Below are 10,858 nucleotides of genomic sequence, written 5' to 3'. Positions count from 1 at the left end.
GCTAAAAGCTACAATTAGCAAAACTAACCTAAAGCTAAAATTAACAAGGCAGTAACTAAAAGCTAAAATTAGGAAAACTGTTGCCAACGCTAAAATCAGTAAAACTAAAAGCTAAAATTAGGAAAACTGTAGCCAAAGCTAAAATCAATAAAACTAAAAGCTAAAATTAACAAGGCAGTAACTAAAAGCTAAAATTAGGAAAACTGTTGCCAAAGCTAAAATCAGTAAAACTAAAAGCTAAAATTAGCAAGACAGTAGCTAAAGGCTACAATTAGCAAAACTAACCTAACCTAAAGCTAAAATTAACAAGGCAGTAGCTAAAAGCTAAAATCAGTAAAGCTAAAAGCTAAAATTAACAAGACAGTAGCTAATAGCTAAATCAATAGCAAAAAGTTAAAATGAGCAAAACTATAGTCAAAAGCTAAAATCATTCAAACTAAAAGCTAAAAGTATCAAGACAGTAGCTAAAAACTACAATCATCAAAGCTAATAGCTAAAATTCTTGACAATAGCAAAAAGCTAAAATGAGTAAAACTGTAATCAAGTTAAAATCAGTAAACATGTAACAAAAGGTAAAATTAACAAGACAGTAGATAAAAGCTAAAATTAGCTAAACTATTGCTAACAGCCAAAAACTTGCAAATCACAAGCTGAAGCCTAATTAGCAAAACTGTTACTAAAAGCTAAAGGTAGCAAAATATCAGCTAAAACATAAACAAGGAAATTTAGAAATTAAAACAATATCTATAGATAAAATTAGCAAACTTGCAAAAATGCTGGCATATGCTAAACTGTAGCTAAAAGCAAAAATGAGCTTTTTATTTAAAATATTTTACAAAAAGTTTAACTTAAAGTTACAAACTCAACTTGACTGAATGGTAAAAAATAGTAGAAAGTATGTGGAAGTAGTTTGCTAATAAAGTGCAGAAGTATGAATGACGTTAACGCTGACTCAGCACTCATCAGTAAACTCTTTCAGTCATTAGCCTTCAGTGTTTTAGATTCACAGCTTCGTTTTGGAAACCAAACGTCGTCACATGAAAACTCGCGGCTCTGATTGGTAATCAAAGGAGCAACATGTCCGCCATGAGAGCAGCTCCAGACTTCGTGTTTGGGTCAGCATTGATCTTCTTTCCACTGGCTACGCCAGAGACGGACACGATCAAGCTCTCAACGCCAAAAGGGACACGGACACGCTCTCGTTGTGCTGATTGTCTGGTGGACAGAATGACATCAGATCTTCCTGAAGAACCCCTGCAGTTCTCTGGCTCCTCCTCTGGGACCAGAGACATCACACAAGTCTTTCTGCGAGGCCTTTGGGCTGGATTCTAATTGAAACCGACAACAACGAAACATCTACGGCCCTGCTGCGCTGCATCGTGCAGCCTCCACCACCTCCCGAGGAAGTCGCACATTACAGATGAAAGTAGACTTTGATAAAGGCCCGCGTTAAAAGAAGCTAACTGGGTGATTGCGGTCGGATGGGGGTCCTTTCATGCGTCACATGTCCACACAGATGAGTTGATGTTAATGGCGTCCTTCTAATCTAACAGGAGGCGATTATGAGACTATTCATCAGTGACGCTCAGCTGCTGCCCCTAACAGGTCATCTGCTAATTATTCGGAGAACATAGCTCACTGTGATGTGCTGTGGTTCTGTGGGAAATAAAAAAATATATTGTTTATATTGCATAAAAGCACTTTTCTTGTGTGGCTCCCCGTCTTTGTGTGTGTCAAGGACACAACACGCAAAGACTGAAGTTACTAAGCAATCTGCGATGGACTTACAGGGTGAGGGCGTTTGCTTTCTGGCTATTTTCGTTTAAAAATTGAGTCAGAAAATCTGTTGTGTGGTGGCACGGAGCCGTTCTGTGTGGCGTGCATGTGATTTGTGCTGTCGGGAGCTGTTTGTCTGCATGTTTTGAGGAGGTAATGAGGAAGCTGTTCGGCTGTTTACCATGCAGTCCGCAGGCGCAGAGAAAACTGGGTGCAGGCCTTCACTGTTCTTTATTTTGGACTACAGCAGCACACCGAGATCAGATTTTCATGAACTATTAATATCCTACCTCTTTTAGCTTTCTGAACAACCTCAGCTCGGAAAAATAGCGTTTATGAATTGTGCAATCTTTACAAATAGGCACCAACGAGAGTCCAGCAAGAAAACAATTAGTTATTCTACCACTGAGAATGATGATGTTTTAAGAAAATCAAATGGCTAGCTAACAAGAAAAAAATATCAAAAAGCTAGCTAAATTCAACAAGTGGCAAAAAGCTAGCTAAAAATGGCCTCTGATGTCAAAAATGCAGCAACTATGCTGAAGCAGATTTCAGGCAACAGTGTTTTGGAAGGAACTGAAGAGATCTCACTGCATTTTTTATGAAGATAATTTTGTAAATAAAGTTGAATATTTTGAAAAGTGTCCCTGTGATGGACTTGCGACCCGTCCAGGGTGTAGCCCGCCCCTCGCACAGTGATTGCTGGACATGGGCACCGGCGACCCCCGTGACCCAAAATGGAATAAACGAGTAAAGAAAATGGATGGATGGATTTTGAAAAGTATAAAAGTCACAAAAAGCACAAATATCACCCGTCTCCTTAACGAACTGAATGTTTTGATATAGGAATAGCTAAAACTAGAAAGTTCCTGGAGAAACTTTGACGGGGACTGCCACGCTGCGGCCAATTTAACATTTTGATTTGACAGTATGTGACAGAGTTTACATTTTTTGTTTCTTGTTAATCTACTGTAAAAAAAAATAATAATAATTGTAAAATACACCAGAATGCAGGAAATGGCATCTACTTGAATCAAAATTATCTGGGGGAGGACCCCCAGACCCCGCCCTCACCACCAACACAGTCTGTTCTGTAATGTTCTTTATACAGAATGGACGGTTAAATAACTGTATAATAAATAAATGGACTTTACTTACAGAAATATTTGCATTTCATGTATTAATGCATTTGGCCCACAGCCCTTTGATAGATTTTAAATTTGGCCCTTTTAGGGTAAAAGTTTGGGCACCCCTGCCATAATCATTTCTACAGTAGAGCCCCCAGGAATAAGGTGGATATTTACAAGCACAAATAGTGGCAGCAGCAGCTAGCTGTAACACTTCCTGTCCAGCCTGGGCCACTTTAGGCAAAAATAAACATAAACCTTTTGAAATCTTTGAGATAGGAGTTGTTCTAAAACCGCAGCAATTCCCTTTAATCTTGCCTCCTTTCATACCATGAGCTCATTAATCCAGTTATAAATGTTCTCAAACTGAGGTTGAGCAACAGATAAGAACTGATCTATCCTTTGTTTTAATATTTAGTTGCATCCTCTCTCTCTCTCTCATTGTCTCCATCCATCCGTCCGTCCGTCTGTCTGGACTGCATCAAATTCCCCCTCATGGTGATTCAGAGCTAAACTTAATATGTAGATCCTCCAAACATGCCCAAAGAGCTGCATCTCTGGTCTCACGGCAGCTGTTAAGAGTGCACAGGTGATAAGGAGGGATTCAACCACACACGTCAAATCCCTGCTGACCTCTCCTTGGCCTCTTGCTGAAGTCTACACCCCACCAACACACACACATTGTGATAACAGGCAGAAACTCAGGACGATCCCTCTGCACCAGCTCCCTTCCATCCCACTACAATAGAAGGAGCATGTGGCCAAGGGCGTCGACGCCTTGATAAATATGCATCGCTGCCTCAGAGAAGATGTAGTTATTTCCACCGTTTTGTGTGGGAGTGTAAATTTATGTGCGTAATCCCTGTGTAGTGTGTCTCAATGCTCCTGGTCAAAACGAGAATGAATATTCACACACGCATGCCCTTTGCACACACACACACACACACACACACACACACACACACACACACACACGCACACACACACACACACACACACACACACACACACCCCTTTTTGAAAAGTCAATAAACACAGAGGGTGGTTTGAACATCTCTGCGTTCAGTATGCATGCAGCTGATGCAACCTCTGAGCAGAGCCTGATGATACGGGTCACACATTTGCAGGATAGAAGCTTGCTGCAGTGTTTTATTTTTTTATTTTAGTTCCTTTTTTGCCTTCCTTTTGTGTATTTGCATGTGTTTGAACGTGTGTTTTTGGCTTTTCGAAACAATTAATACAGCTGAATATTTTACTCTGTTTGTTCAAATCAAGTTAAATGTTTTTGTTTCTCCCTCTCTCTGCTTTTATCGTCTCTCTTGAGTTTAGCCTCCAGGGCTTTAGGAAAGCACCATGTGCTCGACAAATAATGGAGACTTTAATGTTGTCAGGAAGAGCGAGAAAGTAAAATAGATTAAATGAATTATTGCCTATTAATTAACACCATCAGAATTTTTGAAAAATTGACTGAAGTGCAGCGGCACGGTGGCACAGTTGGTGGAGCTACCTCAAAGCAAGAAAGTTACCAGATCAAATCCCGCTCGGGGGGTGGGGGGGTTGCATTCTGGGGGGAGTTTGCATGTTCACTCCGTGCATGCGTTTCCTCCCACAGACCAAAAACATGCATGTTAGGCTGATTGGTAACTCTAAATTGTCCCTAGGTGTGAGTGAGCGTGAATGGTTGTTTGTCTCTACGTGTCCCTGGGATGGACTGGAGACCTGTCCAGGGTGTCCCCCGCCCTTTGCACTGTGATTGCTGGACATGGGCACCGGTGACCCCCATGACCCAAAATGGAAGAAGCGGGTAAAAGATAATGGGAGGATGTTAGAAATACAAATAGACAATATCTGCTCTTTGAATTTGCAAAAATTCTCATTTTTATCCACAAGAAAGTGATTAAAACTATAATTTGATGTTTAAAAGTCATTTGTAAAATCAAATCACTTTATTTCTAAAGGCTTTAATATTGTGTCCAGACAGTGTGTTGCATTTATAAGACTCTGACAATCAGACAGCAGAGCAGCAAACACACACACACACACACACGCACACACACACACATATATATACACACACACACACACACACACACACACACACACACACACACACACACCTCGTGAGTGAAGACAGAGGCCGAACCTCCGGCCTTATTGCTTTTCAACAAACGTACTTTAAAGACGGTGGAACATGTTTGGTCTGAAAGCTGCAGTTTGACAGAATCACAGAAAACAAGTTCCCATCAAGAGTTGATAAGATTTTCTATGATTTTTCTCCTTTTTCATTGACACTTACAGGCGCATCTTAAAGAATTAGAATATTGAGAAAAAGTTCAATTTTTTGTCTATCATTTCAGAAAGTGAATCTCATTATAGTGGAATATTTCAAGACTTTATTTCTTGTAATTTTGAGGATTATGGTTTACAAATAATGAACAAACTAATATTCAGTGTCTCAGAATGTTAGAATATTGTGAAGATGTTCATTATTATAAACTCCTGGTGTCACACCCTGATCAGCTGAATAACTCCAGGACATGAGCTACAAATGTCTCATTCCTCAAGTTGAGCCACTCCTGAACCAGAGACAACATCAGAAGAGTCTTACCTGCTGAGGACCAAAAGATCTGGACTGTTGCTCAGTGGTCCAATGTCCTCTTTTCAGATGCAAGTCAGTTTTCATGTCATTTAGAAAATAAAGGTCCCAGAGTCTGGAGGAAGAGTGGAGAGGTTCATAATCCACATTACTTCAAGTCCAGAGTGAAGTTTCCAGTTAGTGATGGTTTGGGGCCATGTCCTCTGCTGGTGTTGGTCCACTGTGTTTCTGAAGTCCACAGGCCATGCAGCATCTACCAGGACATTTTACACACGACATGCTTCCTTCTAGATGAGATTTATGGAGATGCTGGTTTCAGGACTTGGCTCCTGCCCACACTGACAGAGACACCAACAGCTGACTGTGGAATATTATAACTTTCTGAGACACCGAGTTTAGTTTTCATTATCTGTAAGACATAATCATTAAAATTACAAATAAAGACTTGAAATATTTAACTCTGCGTTTAATGAAGCTATACGAGTTTCACTTTCTGAAATTTGCAATATAAACTATTTTCACAATATTCACATTTTTTGAGACGCACCTGGAAATCTTTGGTTGTGTCTGATGAAAATTAGCATGTTTTAAAAGATGTTAATGTTGATTTCCATATATGTTGCGATCCAACAGCAAACAGGACATTTACAACGGTTTTCAATGAACCTGCAGTTGTTTTTATCAATTACGAGTATTTTTTTTTTTAATTAATTTTCTGTACAAAAAGAAGTCATATACGTTCAACATAAAAAAAAAGTGGTGAAACTCTAAAACCAAGCTAACATAATAATGAACTTCCACTTTAACATGTTAAAGAGGCCACAGTGAGGTCTACAAATGACTCGGTCATATAACTCTGAATGCACAACAAAACGTCTGTTAAGGAACTATATTAAATCGATATAAACACAATCATATACCGAAAGGTTCAAAAATTATTTGAAAAGGTGTGTATAGGAAGAAAAGTGTGGGAAGATTTTATTAAGTCGATACACAATATTCATTATAATAAATGTAACTACAAAGGAGGTCTAAACATTGTGTTGTATAAAACTCCAAAACATTTCCTCATTTATAGATACATCAGATAAAATTTATAGAAATAAAAAAATAGGGAGGGGTGCCCTGTCTTTTATTTTAAACACATTTACACAGAACTTTCAAGAGGAACTCCTTATTTTGGTCATATAATCTAAAAAGTTCTCTTAGGACTCTTTAATCTCTGAATGTTCTATAAAAATACATTTAGATGTGATTAAAATAACGTGGCTTCAATGGGTTTACAACACTTGTTATGATAATGCACAACTAAGAGACGCTTTCAGACCATTTTTCTGCTCTTTGTAGCTCCAGATATGTTCAGAGAAACTTGTCTCAGTTGTTGATTTACCAAATCTGAGGACAAAAATGTTAAACTTTTTTTTAATATATGACTAAATCAGCTTCAGAAGTTAGTGTTAAACCAGTTTTAATAGTCCAGGTTTTTAAATCGGTGAACCCCTAACTGTAGGACAAACTATGATATGTACACGCCTTCGATATAAAACGCAAACTCAAGCTCGGTTTTATTTCATGAATAATTTAAAAAAATTAAATCGATACAAATTCTGTGTCAACGCAAAGGCATATGTGAGTCATTACATGTTTCCAGTGCAAAGAAGGATGTCAATGAAGCAGATGTCAGAAATGAGGAGAAGGAGGACAGCCATGTTGACTAACAGATGTCTGAAACACACGTATGTGAAACACGAGCTTTCTGCTGCTTCGGCTCAGACGACTGCCGTTTAAGCTCCGTCTCTGGACCCCAGCCAGAGCTGAACAACGCTTGCTCCTTGTTCGTCTCCTTCGTCTTGGCCTGGAGTGGCCTTGATTCACATAAAAAGGAGGAAAGAGAGTCACACTAATGGGGGTCTGGATGAAATGGGAACCAACCCCCACACCCCCTGTGTTCTCTCCAAACTGCGCAGACTGAAGGATTCCAGTGTAGGCCATCTGTGAGGGATGAGGCAAGATGGCAGCCGCTCTCAACAGGAGCAGTTCCCACAGCCCTTCACACTGTTCAGGATCTCCTCCTGCAGCTTCTTCCTCTCCTCCTCCTTCTGGGACAGACGCTCGGCGGGCGGCTCGGGCGAGCTCTTGGTGTCGTTCAGGATTTTGTTGTTCTGGGCGTTCCACAGATCTGCGTACAAGCTGCCCGGGGTGTTGAGGAGGGCGCGGTGGCTGCCTCGCTCGGCCACCTTGCCCTGGCAGGGAAATGGAGAGAACGAAAGAAACCAGAGAAAATATCAGACGTAAAAACGACAAACATAAACATGAAGGGGGGAACAGAAAGTCCTAACGCTGCAGAGTTCACCCCTCCTCTTAGAATACACGACGCCTCCCCAACAACTGTTGCGTTCCTTTCACAAACGCACACTCGTGCACGACAATCACGTCCCCGCCCACGCAGTGAAACAAATGAGGGCATCCTCTCCCCCCCCCCACCTCCAACGAGCGTGCAGAGGTGTTGGCATCGTCTTCACCGTGCCTGGGACGAGCATGTGACTGTATCGGCTCGTTATTTTAATGAGCGCCCCAGGCAGTCCTCTGCTGGTGACACTAGCAAACGCTCGGGCGACATCACACGGAAACGTGCCTCCTCATCCCAACCCTCTGATCCCTGCCGTCTGACTCTGGGAACGTGCAGCGAAACACGCTCAGAGAAATCTCCTCTCGGTTTTAGCCTCGGAAATGTCACCTCACCTGCTCCGTATTAAATCTTCCTTTTCTAGATAATAACCGACTTCACTCTTGTCTCCTTTTGTGCTTCAAGTCCAACCCCTTCCGAGCTGCAGCCTTGAATATTTCTGTGATGTACCGAGTTACAGTAAAGCACAGACAACATTCACTTTGCTGCAGTTTAAAACAATCTACTCTGACAAAAAAAAAAAAAAAAAACTTTTAAAAAAAGGACCAATTTGAATCTCCATTCAAAGAGACATACAGTGCTAGCTGCGGCCTCATCAGTGTCTGGGAAGCTGGCCCTCACATTATTAAGACACGGAGACAAACAACACGAGCCATCTGACCAAAACAGCCAGTCGAGTCAGACCGCTTTAATGAGCCCTTATGGAGAAAACAATACATTTCCCTCTGCTAGCAACGTTCTGCTGTTCTTTAAGTTAATGAGAAAAGCTAAACAAAATGCGTTTTCATCACATACATTGAGGGAAAGGTAACAAGGGAAATAAATGAGTGCCAAAAGCAGTGCGACTTGCTGTATTCTTACTGCTGGCAGATCCAGCGCACTGAAGGTTACGCAGGGAGCAGGCCATTGTCCTTCCCCTCAATGCAAACACATCTAATTGGGCCGGCAATTAACACAGCGCGTGTTTACTTACACTCTGGAAACTCAGCCGTGATATAATTTGCCTTTCCGTGGAAATGGAATCACAAATGAAGATGTTAATGGGTAAAGGTATGCGCTGCGGCAGAGATGAGCTCTTACCTGACTGAGCACTATAATCTCATCTGCATCTATGATGGTGGAGAGCCTATGAGCGATGAACAGCGACGTCCTGTCCGTTATCATCTCCTTCATTGAACTCAGGATGGTCTAGAAGCAAAAGACAAAGAGTCATCATCTACACCGTCCTAATCCCTATAATAGTATTTCTTAATCCAAAAAGAAAACAGTTCTCGGTTTGCAATAATGATAGCTTGGGAAAAAAGGGCATGAATGACAGAATATATATGAAATATATTGCCAAACTTTGACTTAGGCAAACTGAGTCAACACAATGTTGCTCGGCAACATCCCCCTTCATATGCGTTTCTGTTCAGTGTTTACATATGATAATTTAAAACCACCATTGTGATGAGACGCAATAGAGAAAAGAAAAAAATTGCAATTAACATCCACATCTACTGCCCCGCTCTTCTCCCTGAAGTTCAGCGAGAGCGCGCCGAACTTTCTCATTAGGTGTAACATTTACAAAGACTGTGTGGTTTAAGCTGAGCTGGGGATTAAGTGGGAGAAAACAGTGGCAGGTGGCAATAGAGAGCAAGGGGGTGGTGTGTGCGTGTGATGGGGTGTGCGCGCGTGTCACAGCAGGTATGTGATGCAGGAGAGAGCTGAATTATTGTGTACCTACAGCAGGTGACTGAGTGGGTGCTTGTTCTGCTAAATGTGCGTGCAGGCAGCCGGAGGCGTCAGTCTGTGTGTGCGGCACTGAACTGCCACTTTGTGTGTGCGTCTGTGTGAGCAGTGGTCAGGCCGACCTCTTCGGTGATGGAGTCGAGGGACGACGTTGCTTCGTCGTACAGGAGGACGGGCGGGTTCTTTAGTATAGCGCGGGCAATGGCGACGCGCTGCTTCTCCCCGCCTGGAATAAAACACAAAAGGTTCGATATGAAGATGAGGCGAGAAAAGCTGCAATATGTCTGATGCATGCGTGTGACGATACAGCAGGTCTCTCTCTGGCTCTTCTCATCATAATTACCACAAACCGAGGGGCCATTACTCAGACAATATAAATGCTACAGAGTTCAGGTCTGCTAAAACAGACTTCCATTTAATTGTGAGGGGAAAAGTCAGCGGGGCTCAAAGATTTATCCCACTGTGTTCGACTCGGCCTTTATTACATGTGAGCGGCGTGTGGCCCCTTGAAAGCAAGCGGCTTTCAGTGAGTGTAAACATCTCTGGCGGCGGCGAACGGGAGCGAGTTAGAAGACTCGGGGCTCAGACAGCCCCCCCGCCTCCTTCTCTCACACTCGCTGGCAGCTGTCACATATAGCAGCGGTGAAATTAATGAGAAGTTAGTCATGTCTTTATTTTGTCCGTTCTCTCACTTGCTCCGTCACTCCACATCAAGAAATCTGGGCTGCTGGTAATTGCGACTTGAATGTTGAGTGAAACAGCTCACACTCTGTTTATTGGGAGGTGGGGGGGCTAAATGAGCTGCAGCAAAGCTAGGAGCTAAAGTCCACACAGACCTGTTCTGGTCGAATTACATTTACTTTTAGCTCAAAAGCAAATTATATTAAACACACTTAAGACACTAAAGTATAAAAAATAATAAAACAAAGCAGAAAGAGTTGAAAAGCCATTTCAAGCAATTATTTTATCTTTTGTGCAAAACATAAAACCTTTCCAAGCAGCTTTATCTCTAGTTTACGACACGTTTCAATCATTCTCTCAACATGCATTGTTCAAAATGCAATCTATTGTCTAAACAAAAGTTACTTATTTAAGTCATCTTTAAATGGTAAACATTTAACTGTAATAAATAGAAGACTAAAGTTTTATATATATATATATATATATATATATATATATATATATATATATATATATATATATATATATATATATATATAT

General features: G+C 41.3%; 1 protein-coding gene across 1 annotated transcript in view; it reads right to left on the bottom strand.

The window, feature by feature from the left end:
* Nucleotides 1-7,440: 7,440 nt before the first annotated feature.
* The window catches only part of abcb7 (ATP-binding cassette, sub-family B (MDR/TAP), member 7), a 38,555-nt gene continuing 35,137 nt past the window's right edge, over nt 7,441-10,858 (bottom strand). Inside the window, exons 14-16 of the mRNA XM_037675345.1 lie at nt 9,760-9,863; nt 8,987-9,094; nt 7,441-7,742 (exon numbers count right to left, since the gene is read on the bottom strand). Of these exons, the coding sequence (XP_037531273.1) occupies nt 7,524-7,742; nt 8,987-9,094; nt 9,760-9,863 (431 nt within the window). The 3' untranslated portion in view covers nt 7,441-7,523. The remainder of the gene's footprint in view (nt 7,743-8,986; nt 9,095-9,759; nt 9,864-10,858) is intronic.

The sequence above is a fragment of the Nematolebias whitei genome, chromosome 4 (genome assembly GCF_014905685.2).
Source record: "Nematolebias whitei isolate Nwh7 chromosome 4, NemWhi1, whole genome shotgun sequence".
NCBI lineage: Eukaryota > Metazoa > Chordata > Actinopteri > Cyprinodontiformes > Rivulidae > Nematolebias > Nematolebias whitei.
Note: the sequence above shows the minus strand (reverse complement) of the source record. Positions and strands in the feature narration are given on the sequence as shown.